The sequence below is a fragment of the Eptatretus burgeri genome, unplaced genomic scaffold, assembly GCF_056783735.1.
Source record: "Eptatretus burgeri isolate ZD-2024b unplaced genomic scaffold, Ebu_testis_v1 Ebu_testis_scaffold_48, whole genome shotgun sequence".
Lineage (NCBI taxonomy): Eukaryota > Metazoa > Chordata > Myxini > Myxiniformes > Myxinidae > Eptatretus > Eptatretus burgeri.
Genome location: NW_028221998.1, coordinates 40,001 through 55,931, shown reverse-complemented (window position 1 = coordinate 55,931; position 15,931 = coordinate 40,001). Strand labels below are relative to the sequence as shown.

The 15,931-nt window shown below is 46.6% G+C and overlaps 2 protein-coding genes and 3 long non-coding RNA genes across 7 annotated transcripts in view; 2 read left to right on the top strand and 3 right to left on the bottom strand.

Annotated features, from left to right (window-relative positions):
* The window catches only part of LOC147007694 (uncharacterized), a 42,027-nt gene extending 30,900 nt beyond the window's left edge, over positions 1–11,127 (top strand). The window contains exons 6-10 of one of the 2 annotated variants that reach the window (XR_015053977.1): positions 897–1,064; positions 5,317–5,433; positions 7,727–7,862; positions 10,450–10,617; positions 10,762–11,127. This is a non-coding gene — a long non-coding RNA (uncharacterized LOC147007694). Of the gene's footprint in view, positions 1–896; positions 1,065–5,316; positions 5,434–7,726; positions 7,863–10,137; positions 10,340–10,449; positions 10,618–10,761 lie in introns of those variants that run through there. The other variant, XR_015053980.1, reaches the window with a different exon arrangement.
* Positions 2,273–5,925, bottom strand: LOC147007695 (uncharacterized). Of its 2 annotated transcripts, XM_085866584.1 has the most exons (5): positions 5,710–5,925; positions 5,284–5,397; positions 4,668–4,775; positions 2,918–3,093; positions 2,273–2,697 (listed from the first exon to the last, which is right to left on the bottom strand). In XM_085866584.1, the coding sequence occupies exons 2-5, from the start codon at positions 5,345–5,347 to the stop codon at positions 2,476–2,478; spliced, it is 570 nt and encodes a 189-aa protein (XP_085722710.1). In that variant the 5' UTR covers positions 5,348–5,397; positions 5,710–5,925; the 3' UTR covers positions 2,273–2,475. The 2 variants fall into 2 exon arrangements, with proteins under 2 accessions (XP_085722710.1, XP_085722711.1); XM_085866585.1 differs by lacking the exons at positions 4,668–4,775; positions 5,284–5,397; positions 5,710–5,925 and adding an exon at positions 3,413–3,653.
* An 888-nt stretch (positions 11,128–12,015) lies between the features above and the next one.
* On the bottom strand, positions 12,016–12,974 carry LOC147007693 (uncharacterized). The gene is made up of 3 exons (XM_085866580.1): positions 12,837–12,974; positions 12,458–12,633; positions 12,016–12,237 (listed from the first exon to the last, which is right to left on the bottom strand). The coding sequence occupies exons 1-3, from the start codon at positions 12,886–12,888 to the stop codon at positions 12,016–12,018; spliced, it is 450 nt and encodes a 149-aa protein (XP_085722706.1). The 5' UTR covers positions 12,889–12,974.
* An 840-nt stretch (positions 12,975–13,814) lies between these two features.
* On the bottom strand, positions 13,815–15,150 carry LOC147007692 (uncharacterized). The gene is made up of 3 exons (XR_015053982.1): positions 14,937–15,150; positions 14,471–14,584; positions 13,815–13,955 (listed from the first exon to the last, which is right to left on the bottom strand). It is a non-coding gene; the product is annotated as an uncharacterized LOC147007692 (long non-coding RNA).
* The window catches only part of LOC147007691 (uncharacterized), a 5,930-nt gene continuing 4,492 nt past the window's right edge, over positions 14,494–15,931 (top strand). Inside the window, exon 1 of the long non-coding RNA XR_015053981.1 lies at positions 14,494–14,620. This is a non-coding gene — a long non-coding RNA (uncharacterized LOC147007691). The remainder of the gene's footprint in view (positions 14,621–15,931) is intronic.

Sequence of the window (15,931 nt, the reverse complement as noted above, 5' to 3'; positions counted from 1 at the left end):
TGACAAGACACGGTGCTATGGCGTCACGAATGACGTCACAATTAATGTTTATTTATTCATTGATTTTTATTTTTTTGCACTATTGACGGTCCGATCTGATTGAAACTTGCCAGGAATATTGCTGGGGACCCGCGGATGTGCCTTTTCGAGGTTTGGTATTAATCGGACGAGCGGTTCCCAAGTTACAGCCATTTATGCGTCGACCAATATCTGCGAAAGAGGGGACGGGAGAGGGGGGGATCAGAGTGGGGGCGAGAGAGAGGGGCGAGAGAGGAGGAGCGAGAGAGGAAGGGCGAGACCAGGGGGGAGAGAGGGGGCGAGAGAGAGGGGGGGCGAGAGAGGGGCGAGAGAGGGCTGCACATACTGGCACTCACCTACGGGCTGCCCCAACGGCCCCGCCCCTACGGGCCCGTACTAGTAATAACAATAATAATAATAATAGTAATAATAATAATAATACAAAAACAAAAAAAAACAAAAAGTTTTTTTTCTTCCATTAATTAAAAACACTGTTTTTTGTGTTTTCTTTCTTGGATCTTGTGTTGTTGTGGTGTTGGCGCAGGTATGATGGGCTGAATGGCCTCCACCTGTGTTGGATTTCCTTGTTCTTATGATTGTTGTTGTGCAGCTCCACCTCCAGGTGGTGGAGGGTATAACAACCATCCACCGTTTACAGTCCAGTGTTCCTGTCCCCACGTTTTCCTGTACAGTGAGGAGTTTTGAATCTCCATGTTTGCGTCCGCTCGATGAATGGTCTCCGGGTCGTGTCGGCGGTGAACAAGAGGAGGGAAATGATGAATCGATATTCTTTATTTGATTTTTTTTCACTATTTTCAACTCGTACAACAGGAGGTAATTAATCTGTCCACATTTGGCTTCGTCCCCTGTATTTGCAGATCGTTCATCGTGCCACGACGAGCTCGCAAGAGAAATGTTTCAGCAAATAGGAGTGAAAGTAAAATATGCACAGAAGTAATGAATGCTCAATGAGACTCAAGAGCAGAGAGCACAAAGACTCTCTGATCAAACACAACGAACTCATGATGCAAGACCACATGAAACAGGTGAGCAGAGGGCAGGTAGAATTGTACAACAGTGTAAGCTAAGAGACAGACCAACCATCGCCACTATCAGATCAAAGACAAAATGGTTGCTATAAAAGATGTTCCTGTGCTGTACAACATGGTAACAAGGTATGTGTTTCACAGCCCATGTGGTCCAGTCAACCCAACCAGCCCATGCACGGTGTCCACCGGCCAAGCCGATAAGATCTGTGACGATCACTTCCCAAAGGATTTTCTGAAGGACACAGTCATGACAAATGTAATGTACCCAGAATGCAGGAGGAAATCACCGGAGGATGGTTGCCGCACTCACAAACATGAAAGTCAGGGGTCAACACATCAGGCTGGACAACCGGTGGACTGGTCCACACAACCCATTCTTGTGTTTGAAATACAATGCTCATATCAATGTTGAGGTTGACATCAGTGTCAGCTGCATCAAATAGCTGTCCGGGTGCACACGTAAAGGCTCAGACCGTTCACACGTAAACTACCAGTTCACCTTGAAAAAACAAACAGTTCTTTTCTAGCCACTGGATGCACAACAATTATCAAGGAAGCCACCACCGAAGACAAAACTCATGGCTTACTTTGACTTAACTAGACGTGCTCCAGAAGCTCAGAAATGCCTTTATCTTGACATTTATCAACACGATATATGGAAAGGCACCAAGTGGGTCAAACGATCAAAAAGAATCCAAAGCCGTCTCACAAACAATGAAAATGAGGGAGAGCCATTCTCTGACTCGCTTGGTCGAGTTCCGGTGATAAATCTGAATCGACAACAGTGAGAATTGTACTTCCCTCGAATGATACTATTCCTCCACACACCTGGGCCCACAAGCTTTTCAGACCTCAAAACCATTCATGACGACGAACAGCCAACAACATGGAATCGAGCGTGTTGGCTGAAGGGTTTATTCGCTTGCAGAATTTATTCGCCAACAAAGACCCCTATTAACCGGACTTCCACATTTGCACCATTATCAGTGTTTTCAAAGTTCTTGAAACCCCTTGAAATGCCTGGAAAAATGAAAATGCATTTTCCAGTCCTGGAAAGTCCTGGAATCTTTGAAACTCAAATGGAAACAATGGGCCATGCCCTGGGTGGAATAGTTAACAACGCCGGTTTCTTCAAGAGAACACAAGAGATCGTTACCAGTTTTAACCTCCCTCAGAGATTTACCATTAAAGAAGCACCGAGATGGTTTCTCTTCATGACAATTTCTTTATTATTTACATTTGCTCGTATTCAACAAATTTACATAAAGAAATATATGAACACATCACACACACACACACACACACACACACACACACACACACACACACACACACACACACACACACACACACACACAAGTTTGTTTCAGGATATTTACTGGTACAGGTCAATTTCATGACCTTCGCATCATTTGAAAGGGTTTGGCCAATCAACATCCATCAGTTCCACAACAAATTCTTCATCAACATCCATCGGTTCTCCAACAGAGTCTCCATCAACATCCATCAGCTCAACATTGAAGTCTCCAGGAACATCCACCGGTTCCACAACAAAGTCTCCGTCAACATCCATCTGCTCAACATCGAAATCTCCATCAACATCCATTGCTTCTTGCACACCGACAGGGATCTGCGTGACAATATAATGAGAATTAATTGTTTTTCCTCTTTCGTTGGATTGTGGGTAAAGTTGTTCCTGTATGGGAATAATGGGAGAAATCTGTAGTTACTTTCTTGTTCCACATCAGAACAAGAACAAACTTCAACATTAATCTAACAGTGAGGCACAATCTTATATCAAGAGGACTTCGTTGGATGTTTTTAAGGAAATTAAAGATTTTTGGACATACTTGTGTATCCTCATCGATGGGAATTTTGATGCCATCAGCCTCCCTCATTGAGGCTTCAAACTCTTCATTCACAAACTCCTCTGGTCGTCCGATTTCAAGCACCTCGTCATCAGCACGTATATCTTCTGCTTCATCATCGAGGGTTGCCATCATGATGCTTCGGCTCGAATCGAGATCTGAAAAAGATTTTTGTTCATCGTTAACAATGTTTATGAAATGTCTGTAAAATTACAGTTTCATATTGTTGATAAATTCACAACATACGTGTGGGAGGACAACACAGCACAAGTCGCTTGTACACATCACGACTCCTTCTTACAGAGCATGACTCACTTGTACACACCAGGATTGTCTTGTACACAGCACGACACTGATTTACCTCGAAGGTGATTCCGTTCTCCTTCATCCCACAATGATGCATCGTACACCATCGTACATCGTACACAACGACTTCCTTGTCGACAGCAAGACCTGCTTATACGCAGCACGACTCACTTGTACACAGCGTGTCCTGCTCGAAGTCAGCACGACTCACTCGTACACAGCATGTCCTGCTCGTAGTCAGCATGACTCACTCGTACACAGCATGTCCTGCTCGAAGTCAGGATGACTCACTCGTACACAGCATGTCCTGCTCGAAGTCAGGACGACTCACTCGTACACAGCATGTCCTGCTCGAAGTCAGCATGACTCACTCGTACACAGCATGTCCTGTTCGAAATCAGCACGACTCACTTGTATGCAGCGTCTCCTGCTCGAAGTCAGGACGACTCACTCGTACACAGCGTGTCCTGCTCGAAGTCAGCACGACTCACTCGTACAAAGCATGTCCTGCTCGAAATCAGCACGACTCACTTGTATGCAGCGTCTCCTGCTCGAAGTCAGGACGACTCACTCGTACACAGCATGTCCTGCTCGAAGTCAGCATGACTCACTCGTACACAGCATGTCCTGTTCGAAATCAGCACGACTCACTTGTATGCAGCGTCTCCTGCTCGAAGTCAGCACGACTCACTCGTGCACAGCATGTCCTGCTCAAAGTCAGCACGACTCACTTGTATGCAGCGTCTCCTGCTCGAAGTCAGCACGACTCACTCGTGCACAGCATGTCCTGCTCAAAGTCAGCACGACTCACTTGTATGCAGTGTGTCCTGGACGAAGTCAGCACGACTCACTCATACACAGCATGTCCTGCTCGAAGTCAGCACGACTCACTCGTACACAGCATGTCCTGCTCAAAGTCAGCACGACTCAATCGTACACAGCATGTCCTGCTCGTAGTCAGCACGACTCACTCGTACACAGCGTTTCCTGCTCGAATTCAGCACGACTCACTCGTACACAGCATGTCCTGCTCGAAGTCAGCACGACTCACTCGTACACAGCATGTCCTGCTCGAAGTCAGCACGACTCACTCGTACACAGCATGTCCTGCTCGTAGTCAGCACGACTCACTCGTACACAGCGTTTCCTGCTCGAATTCAGCACGACTCACTCGTACACAGCATGTCCTGCTCGAAGTCAGCATGACTCACTCGTACACAGCATGTCCTGCTCGTAGTCAGCATGACTCACTTGTACACAGCGTGTCCTGCTCGAAGTCAGCACGACTGACTCGTACACAGCATGTCCTGCTCGTACTCAGCATGACTCACTCGTATACAGCGTCTCCTGCTCGAAGTCAGCACGACTCACTCGTACACAGCATGTCCTCCTTGTACACAGTACGACACTTATTTACTGTATTTACCTCCAAGGTGATTCGATTCTTCCTCATCCCACAATGACCTCTCAGACTCCTCTCTCAGTCGGTCTTGGTCCTCCCCAACATCAGGTCCTGCGTTCTCTGTCACCTGATCTGAAAGATAATGTTCATTCAAAGATTAAAACGACCTGTCCAGGTGTGCTGCGTCACTGCTTCTTTTATTTATTTATTTATTACACTGACACGTCTCAACACCGAAAATGGACCGGCAGGTGAGTTTGGAGGTGAAACCTCCTCACCTTTGGGACGTCCGTTTCGGGTTCGATTCCCGACACGAATATAAACTCATCCAGGTTATATCAAGGACTACAACGTGGAGGGACATGAATCTGGGGATCATTCGGCGGGCACGAGGACGTGGACGTTGAAGATCACATCCCATTGTTTGTTTAAATAAACAGAAGGTGAGTCATCGTCATCACCTGATACCCTCCAACAAATTCACAAACAATGCCCTACCCTGACTACATGGGGCACTGCATCAGTGGCACAGCTACCTCATGGAGAAATTATGCAACCTCGTGCTGCATCATCCCCGAAGGTGAGGGTGAGGGAAGCAGGTGTGTGTGTGGAGGGAAGGGTACCTGTTTGGTCTATTTACCTGTGGTTTCTCTGTCCTCGTCATCAATCACAGACATCTCCACTGTGAGGTCTTCAACATCCATGGAGTCAAGATGGTGATCCTCCTCCTCTCCTTCTTCCTCAAGGATCGTTTCTGCCGATGGATGTGAAAAATAATGTTTGTAAACAGGTGAGTTACCTGTGAGTGCTGCTGTTTCACCGTGTTATTTAATTAATACATTTACAATCTCAACACATCTCTGCACTGGGGATACACAGCACGTCTTGCTTGTACACAGCACGACTCACTCGTACACAGCACGACTCACTCGTACACAGCACCGCTCGGAAAACATTGCCGGAGCACGGCTCCTCACCCATTCCCCTCGGATCACCGACAACAGACACGATTCTGGGGCACCACGGGGGTGTCAGAACCAGACAAACGAGGGACCCGGATTCTTACCTGGAACCCTCGGCGTGGTTGTGGTCACGTGGTCCCCTGACGTGGTGTGCGCAGTGACGCCGCGTCCCGCCAAACTCGGTTCCTCGTGCGATGTCTCCACTCTGGTTCCACTCACTGTACTCGGTTTCACACTCCCCGGAGGTCCTGTGCACGGCTCGAGTACTCGTCGTCTGGTGATCCGGACACGGAGCTCGGATCCCTGTTATATATGGTCTCCCCCCCCGCCCCCCCTCCCGCCCTTCCCCCTCCCAGTTTATAATTGGTTTCCATGACAAGTTCTCGTTCCCGTTCGGTCATTCGTTAAACCCCGAGGGCAGGAAACCGAGTTTAATGGTGACAAGGTCACGTGACGGAGAGAGAGATGGCAATTAACATCTCATTATAAATGTTGGGAACTTGTAACACGTTGTGTGACCTGAGGCGACGTTTCACCACACACATTAACATCGATAATTTGGGGATCGCACCCCCCAACCCCCACCCTCCCAAGATTAACGGCAAAGATGAAAACACCTGTAACACCATTACCTGTGCTCATGCCGATGCTGTTTATCAAGTGTGAATGTAATCAGCACACACAAACACCTGTCCATTAATTATAGTAAACAAGTCGAAATACCTGTATGATGTACACCTGTGTGATGTACACCTGTATAATGTACACATGTGTGATGTACACCTGTATGATGTACTACCAATAACAAGGTGTACAACGTTACCAACCTGTACACCTGTATGATGCACACCTGTGTGATGTACTCACAATAACAAGGTGTACAAACATTATCAACCTGTATACCTGTATGATGTACACCTGTGTGATGTACTCACAATAACAAGGTGTACAAACGTTACCAACCTGTACACCTGCATGATGTACACCTGTGTGATGTACTCACAATAACAAGGTGTACAAACTTTGCCAACCGGTACACCTGTATGATGTGCACCTGTGTGATGTACTCACAATAACAAGGTGTACAAACGTTACCAACCGGTACACCTGTGTGATGTACTCACAAGAACAAGGTGTACAAACGTTACCAAGCTGTACACCTGTATGATGTACACCTGTGTGATGTACTCACAATAACAAAGTGTACAAACGTTCCCAACCGGTACACCTGTGTGATGTACTCACAATAACAAGGTGTACAAACGTTACCAACCTGTACACCTGTATGATGCACACCTGTGTGATGCACTCACAATAACAAGGTATACAAAAGTAACGAACCTGTACACCTGTATGATGTACACCTGTGTGATGTACTCGCAATAACAAGGTGTACAAACGTTACCAACCTGTACACCTGTATGATGTACACCTGTGTGATGTACTCGCAATAACAAGGTATACAAACGTAACCAACCTGTACACCTGTATGATGTACACCTGTGTGATGTACTCGCAATAACAAGGTGTACAAGCGTTACCAAGCGGTACACCTGTATGATGTTCACCTGTGTGATGTACTCACAATAACAAGGTGTACAAACGTTACCAACCTGTACACCTGTATGATGTACACCTGTGTGATGTACTCACAATAACAAGGTGTACAAACGTTACCAACCTGTACACCTGTATGATGTACACCTGTGTGATGTACTCACAATAACAAGGTGTACAAACGTTACCAACCTGTACACCTGTATAATGTACACCTGTGTGATGTACTCACAATAACAAGGTGTACAAACGCTACCAACCTGTACACCTGTATGTGTGCACTCACTCACTGAGGGTTTCGGTGTTAAATGAACAAGTCCAGGTGTACATCACACAGGTGTACATCACACAGGTGGGGAATGGACACGGTAAACGACGTTGTCGATGTCGGCACCATGTGTTGTCCTGGAAGTTGTCGTTCCCGGTTCGAGTATCTTCATATCGTTCCGGTTCGTGTCCGCCGGGTAAACGGGACAGATGATGTTTCGTGCGTCTCGTACTTCGGTCCTCATGTCTCCGTACATCTGTTTAATCCGGACTCGAACCCTTTCCTTTGATCCGTAGTACACAGCAAGCACGCTCGCCGTTCAACAAGCTGTTTGAGTGTGCAGCACGTCGTGCTGCGTGCCGTACCTCAAATCGCCTGTCTCGGCACTCGGAGCACCACACCACCTGAGCCTTTACCTGCGTACCTGTACAGGTATTTGACGCAGCTGACGGTAATGACAAGCTCAGCTGCAGGTGATACGTAACCACCTCCATTGACGTGCACTGTTGTGTGTGTGTGTGTGTGTGTGTCTGTGTGTGTATGTGTCTGTGTGTGTGTCTGTGTGTGTGTGTGTATGTGTCTGTGTGTGTGTCTCTGTGTGTGTGAGTGTGTGTGTGTGTGTGTGTGTGTGTGTGTGTGTGTGTGTGTGTGTGTGTGAGTGTGTGTGTGTGTGTGTGTGTGTGTGTGTGTGTGTGTGTGTGTGTGTGTCTGTGTGTGTGTCTGTGTGTGTGTGTGTGTATGTGTCTGTGTGTGTGTCTCTGTGTGTGTGAGTGTGTGTGTGTGTGTGTGTGTGTGTGTGGTGTGTGTGTGTGTGTGTGTGTGTGTGTGTGTGTGTGTGTGTGTGTGTGTGTGTGTGTGTGTGTGTGTGTGTGTGTGTGTGTGTGTGTGTGTGTGTGTGTGTGTGTATGTGTGTGTGTCTGTATGTGTGAGTGTGTGTGTGTGTGTGTGTGTGTGTGTGTGTGTGTGTGTGTGTGTGTGTGTGTGTGTGTATGTGTCTGTGTGTATAATTCAACAGAGTAGACAGTTACAGAACCAGGAGCCGTAGCCTGAGAGTAAAGGAGAGTTCAGTGAAGTAAAGGAGGGGACTTTCACTCAGAGAGTAGTTCATGTATGGAATGGTCTCCCTGGAGAGGTTGTGGCAGCAGAAACAGGAGATAAGTTTAAATGAGAATGAGAGAGAGACCTGGAAGTTCTGGAGATCGAGGGGAATAGGGATGGTGATAAGACTTGTTGGTAGTTTGAGTATTGATGGGTCATTGTGTACGGAGTGCTGTTGGTGGGGGTCTTGTCAAGGGGGGTTCTGTGGTTTGTGTGTGTTTTTAACCAAGCCCATGCCCCCTTCCCTGGGGGAAAGAAAAGAAATGAAAAGAAAATAATAATAATAATAATAATAATAATAATATTAATAAAATAATAATAATCTCTCTCTAATTCCAGCAATCTGTGTATGTGTCTGTCTGTCTGTCTGCGACCGCCGTTTCTCGACGACCGCCGGTCCGATCTGATTGAAACTTGCCAGGAACATTGCCGGGACCCGCAGATGTGTCTTTTCGAGGTTTGATGTCAATCGGATAAGCGGTTCCCAAGTTATGGCCATTTATCTGTCCACCAATGACAAGACACGGTTCTATGACGTCACGAATGATATCACAATGTTTATGTATTTATTTATTTGTTTTTTGTGAATACATTTACAGAGAGGGGTGATACGTAACCTTAAGTAACGAAACTTATCCCTGTGTCGTAAGAGGCGACCAGGGTTGCGTCAGGAAGGGCATCCGGCGTAAAACCTGTGCCAAATCATTCTGCGGATCATGATGGATGATCCGCTGTGGCGACCCCGAACGGGAGCAGCCGAAAGAAGAAGAAGATTTACAGAGAGGGGTGAGGGAGGAGAGGGAGAGAGGAGGGGGAAAGAGGAGGGGAGAGAGGGGGGGATGACAAGACCAATGACAAGACACGGTGCTATGACATCACGAATGACGTCACAATTAATGTTTTTTTTCTGCACTATTGACGGTTCTATCTGATTGAAACTTGCCAGGAATATTGCTGGGGACCCTCGGATGTGCCTTTTCAAGGTTTGATATTAATCGGATAAGCGGTTCCCAAGTTACGGCTATTTATCTGTCGACCAATGACAAGACACGGTGCTGTGGCGTCACGAATGACCTCACAATTAATGTTTATTTATTCATTGATTTTTTTTTTTGCACTATTGACGGTCCGATCTGATTGAAACTTGCCAGGAATATTGCTGGGGACCCACAGATGTGCCTTTTCGAGGTTTGGTATTAATCGGACGAGCGGTTCCCAAGTTACAGCCATTTATCCGTCGACTAATATCTGCGAGAGAGGGGGCAGGAGAGGGGGGATCAGAGTGGGGGCGAGAGAGGGGGTCGAGAGAGAGAGAGAGAGCGAGAGAGAGGGGGGGCGAGAGAGGGGCGAGAGAGGGCTGCACATACTGGCACTCACCTACGGGCCGCCCCTACGCCCCCGCCCCTACGGGCCCGTACTAGTAATAACAATAATAATAATAATAATAATAATAATAATAATAATAATAATAATAATAATACAAAAACAAAAAAAAACAAAAAAGTTTTTTTCTTCCATTAATTAAAACACATTGTTTTTTTGGTGTTTTCTTTCGTGGATCTTGTGTTGTTGTGGTGTTAGGGCAGGTATGATGGGCTGAATGGCCTCCACCTGTGTTGGATTTCATTGTTGTTATGATTGTTGTTGTGTAGCACCACCTCCAGGCGGTGGAGGGTATAACAACCATCCACCATTTACAGTCCATTGTTCCTGTCCCCACGTTTTCCTGTACAGTGAGGAGTTTTGAATCTCCATGTTTGCGTCCGCTCGATGAATGGTCTCCGGGTCGGGTCGGCGGTGAACAAGAGGACGTAAATGATGAATCGATATTCTTAATTTGATTTTTTTTTCACTATTTTCAACTCGTACAACAGGAGGTAATTAATCTGTCCACATTTGGCTTCGTCCCCTGTATTTGCAGATCGTTCATCGTGCCACGACGAGCTCGCAAGAGAAATGTTTCAGCAAATAGGAGTGAAAGTAAAATATGCACAGAAGTAATGAATGCTCAATGAGACTCAAGAGCAGAGAGCACAAAGACTCTCTGATCAAACACAACGGACTCATGATGCAAGACCACATGAAACAGGTGAGCAGAGGGCAGGTAGAATTGTACAACAGTGTAAGCTAAGAGACAGACCAACCATCGCCGCTATCAGATCAAAGACAAAATGGTTTCTATAAAAGATGTTCCTGAGTTGTACAACATGGTAACAAGGCATGTGTTTCACAGCCCATGTGGTCCAGTCAACCCAACCAGCCCATGCACGGTGTCCACCGGCCAAGCCGGTAAGATCTGTGACGATCACTTCCCAAAGGATTTTCTGAAGGACACAGTCATGACAAATGTAATGTACCCAGAATGCAGGAGGAAATCACCGGAGGATGGTTGCCGCACTCACAAAGATGAAAGTCAGGGGTCAACACATCAGGCTGGACAACCGGTGGACTGGTCCACACAACCCATTCTTGTGTTTGAAATACAATGCTCATATCAATGTTGAGGTTGACATCAGTGTCAGCTGCATGAAATGCCTGTCCAGGTACACACGTAAAGGCTCAGACCGTTCACACGTAAACTACCAGTTCACCTTGAAAATTAACAAACAGTTCTTTTCTAACCACTGGATGCACAACAATTATCAAGGAAGCCACCACCGAAGACAAAACTCATGGCTTACTTTGACTTAACTGGACGTGCTCCATAAGCTCAGAAAAGCCTTTATCTTGACATTTATCAACACGATATATGGAAAGGCACCAAGTGGGTCAAATGATCAAAAAGAATCCAAAGCCGTCTCACAAACAATGAAAATGAGGGAGAGACATTCTCTGACTCGCTTGGTCGAGTTCCGGTGATAAATCTGAATCGACAACAGTGAGAATTGTACTTCCCTCGAATGATACTATTCCTCCACACACCTGGGCCCACAAGCTTTTCAGACCTCAAAACCATTCATGACGACGAACAGCCAACATCATGGAATCGAGCATGTTGGCTGAAGGGTCGCTTGCTGGATTTATTCGCCCAACTGGACCCCTATTAACTGGACTTCCACATTTGCACCATTATCAGTGTTTTCAAAGTTCTTGAAACCCCTTGAAATGCCTGGAAAAATGAAAAAGCATTTTCCAGTCCTGGAAAGTCCTGGAATCTTTGAAACTCAAATGGAAACAATGGGCCATGCCCTGGGTGGAATAGTTAACAACGCCGGTTTCTTCAAGAGAACACAAGAGATCGTTACCAGTTTTAACCTCCCCCAGAGATTTACCATTAAAGAAGCACCAAGATGGTTTCTCTTCATGACAATTTATTTATTATTTACATTTGCTCGTATTCAACAAATTTACATTAAGAAATATATGAACACATTTCACATACACACACACACACATACACACACACACACACACACACACACACACACACACACACAAGTTTGTTTCAGGATATTTACTGGTACAGGTCAATTTCATGACCTTCGCATCATTTGAAAGGGTTTGGCCAATCAACATCCATCAGTTCCACAACAAATTCTTCATCAACATCCATCGGTTCTCCAACAGAGTCTGCATCAACATCCATCAGCTCAACATCGAAGTCTCCAGGAACATCCACCGGTTCCACAACAAAGTCTCCGTCAACATCCATCTGCTCAACATCGAAATCTCCATCAACATCCATTGCTTCTTGCACACCGACAGGGATCTGCGTGACAATATAATGAGAATTAATTGTTTTTCCTCTTTCGTTGGATTGTGGGTAAAGTTGTTCCTGTATGGGAATAATGGGAGAAATCTGTAGTTATTTTCTTGTTCCACATCAGAACAAGAACAAACTTCAACATTAATCTAACAGTGAGGCACAATCTTATATCAAGAGGACTTCGTTGGATGTTTTTAAGGAAATTAAAGATTTTTGGACATACTTGTGTATCCTCATCGATGGGAATTTTGATGCCATCAGCCTCCCTCATTGAGGCTTCAAACTCTTCATTCACAAACTCCTCTGGTCGTCCGATTTCAAGCACCTCGTCATCAGCACGTATATCTTCTGCTTCATCATCGAGGGTTGCCATCATGATGCTTCGGCTCGAATCGAGATCTGAAAAAGATGTTTGTTCATCGTTAACAATGATTATGAAATGTCTGTAAAATTACAGTTTCATATTGTTGATAAATTCACAACATACGTGTGGGAGGACAACACAGCACAAGTCGCTTGTACACATCACGACTCCTTCTTACAGAGCATGACTCACTTGTACACAGCAGGATTGTCTTGTACACAGCACGACACATCTTTACCTCGAAGGTGATTCCGTTCTCCTTCATCCCACAATGATGCATCGTACACCATCGTACATCGTACACAACGACTTCCTTGTCGACAGCAAGACCTGCTTATACGCAGCACGACTCACTTGTACACAGCGTGTCCTGCTCGAAGTCAGCAGGACTCACTCGTACACAGCGTGTCCTGCTCGAAGTCAGCACAACTCACTCGTACACAGCATGTCCTGCTCGTAGTCAGCATGACTCAATCGTACACAGCATGTCCTGCTCGAAATCAGGACGACTCACTCGTACACAGCGTGTCCTGCTCGAAGTCAGCACGACTCACTCGTACACAGCGTGTCCTGCTCGAAGTCAGCACGACTCACTCGTACACAGCATGTCCTGCTCGTAGTCAGCATGACTCACTCGTACACAGCATGTCCTGCTCGAAGTCAGGACGACTCACTTGTACACAGCATGTCCTGCTCGAAGTCAGGACGACTCACTCGTACACAGCGTGTCCTGCTCGAAGTCAGCACGACTCACTCGTACATAGCATGTCCTGCTCGAAGTCAGCATGGATCACTCGTACACAGCATGTCCTGCTCAAAGTCAGCACGACTCACTCGTACACAGCATGTCCTGCTCGAAGTCAGCATGACTCACTCATACACAGCATGTCCTGTTCGAAATCAGCACGACTCACTTGTATGCAGCGTCTCCTGCTTGAAGTCAGCACGACTCACTCGTGCACAGCATGTCCTGCTCAAAGTCAGCACGACTCACTTGTATGCAGCATGTCCTGCTCGTAGTCAGCATGACTCACTCGTACACAGCGTGTCCTGCTCGAAGTCAGCACGACTCACTCGTACACAGCATGTCCTGCTCGTAGTCAGCATGACTCACTCGTACACAGCATGTCCTGCTCGAAGTCAGCACGACTCACTCGTACACAGCATGTCCTGCTCGTAGTCAGCACGACTCACTCATACACAGCATGTCCTCCTTGTACACAGTACGACACTTATTTACTGTATTTACCTCCAAGGTGATTCGATTCTTCCTCATCCCACAATGACCTCTCCGACTCCTCTCTCAGTCGGTCTTGGTCCTCCCCAACATCAGGTCCTGCGTTCTCTGTTACCTGATCTGAAAGATAATGTTCATTCAAAGATTAAAACTACCTGTCCAGGTGTGCTGCGTCACTGCTTCTTTTATTTATTTATTTATTACACTGACACGTCTCAACACCGAAAATGGACCGGCAGGTGAGTTTGGAGGTGAAACCTCCTCACATTTGGGCCGTCCGTTGCGGGTTCGATTCCCGACACGAATATAAACTCATCCAGGTTTTATCAAGGACTACAACGTGGAGGGACATGAATCTGGGGATCATTCGGCGGGCACGAGGACGTGGACGTTGAAGATCACATCCCATTGTGTGTTTAAATAAAGAGAAGGTGAGTCATCGTCATCACCTGATACCCTCCAACAAATTAACAATCAATGCCCTACCCTGACTACATGGGGCACTGCATCAGTGGCACAGCTACCTCATGGAGAAATTATGCAACCAGTAGCCTCGTGCTGCATCATCCCCGAAGGTGAGGGTGAGGGAAGCAGGTGTGTGTGTGGAGGGAAGGGTACCTGTTTGGTCTATTTACCTGTGGTTTCTCTGTCCTCGTCATCAATCACAGACATCTCCACTGTGAGGTCTTCAACATCCATGGAGTCAAGATGGTGATCCTCCTCCTCTCCTTCTTCCTCAAGGATCGTTTCTGCCGATGGATGTGAAAAATAATGTTTGTAAACAGGTGAGTTACCTGTGAGTGCTGCTGTTTCTCCGTGTTATTTAATTAATACATTTACAATCAGGACACATCTCTGCACTGGGGATACACAGCACGTCTTGCTTGTACACAGCACGTCTTGCTTGTACACAGCACGACTCACACGTGCACAGCACGACTCACTCGTACACAGCACGACTCACTCGGACACAGCACCACTCGGAAAACATTGCCGCAGCACGGCTCCTCACCCATTCCCCTCGGATCCCCGACAACAGACACGATTCTGGGGCACCACGGGGGTGACAGAACCAGACAAACGAGGGACCCGGATTCTTACCTGGAACCCTCCGCGTGGTTGTGGTCACGTGGTCCCCTGACGTAGTGTGCGCGGTGACGCCTCGTCCCGCCAAACTGGGTTCCTCGTGCGATGTCTCCACTCTGGTTCCACTCACTGTACTCGGTTTCACACTCCCCGGAGGTCCTGTGCACGGCTCGAGTACTCGTCGTCTGGTGATCCGGACACGGAGCTCGGATCCCTGTTATATATGGTCTCCCCCCCCGCCCTTCCCCCCTCCCCCCGCCCTTCCCCCCTCCCAGTTTATAATTGGTTTCCATGACAAGTTCTCGTTCCCGTTCAGTCATTCGTTAAACCCCGAGGGCAGGAAACCGAGTTTAATGGTGACAAGGTCACGTGACGGAGAGAGAGATGGCAATTAACATCTCATTATAAATGTTGGGAACTTGTAACACGTTGTGTGACCTGAGGCGACGTTTCACCACACACATTAACATCGATAATTTGGGGATCGCACCCCCCAACCCCCACCCTCCCAAGATTAACGGCAAAGATGAAAACACCTGTAACAGCATTACCTGTGCTCATGCCGATGCTGTTTATCAAGTGTGAATGTAATCAGCACACACAAACACCTGTCCATTAATTATAGTAAACAAGTCGAAATCCCTGTGTGATGTGCAGCTGTATGATGTTCACCTGTATGATGTACACCTGTGTGATGTACACCTGTATGATGTTCACCTGTATGATATACACCTGTGTGATGTACACCTGTATGATGTACACCTGTGTGATGTACACCTGTGTGATGTACTCACAATAACAAGGTGTACAAACGTTGCCAACCTGTACACCTGTATGATGTACACCTGTGTGATGTACTCACAATAACAAGGTGTACAAACGTTACCAACCTGTACACCTTTATGATGTACACCTGTATGATGTACACCTGTATGATGTACACCTGTGTGATGTACTCACAATAACAAGGTGTAAAAACGTTACCAACCTGTACAGCTGTATGATGTACA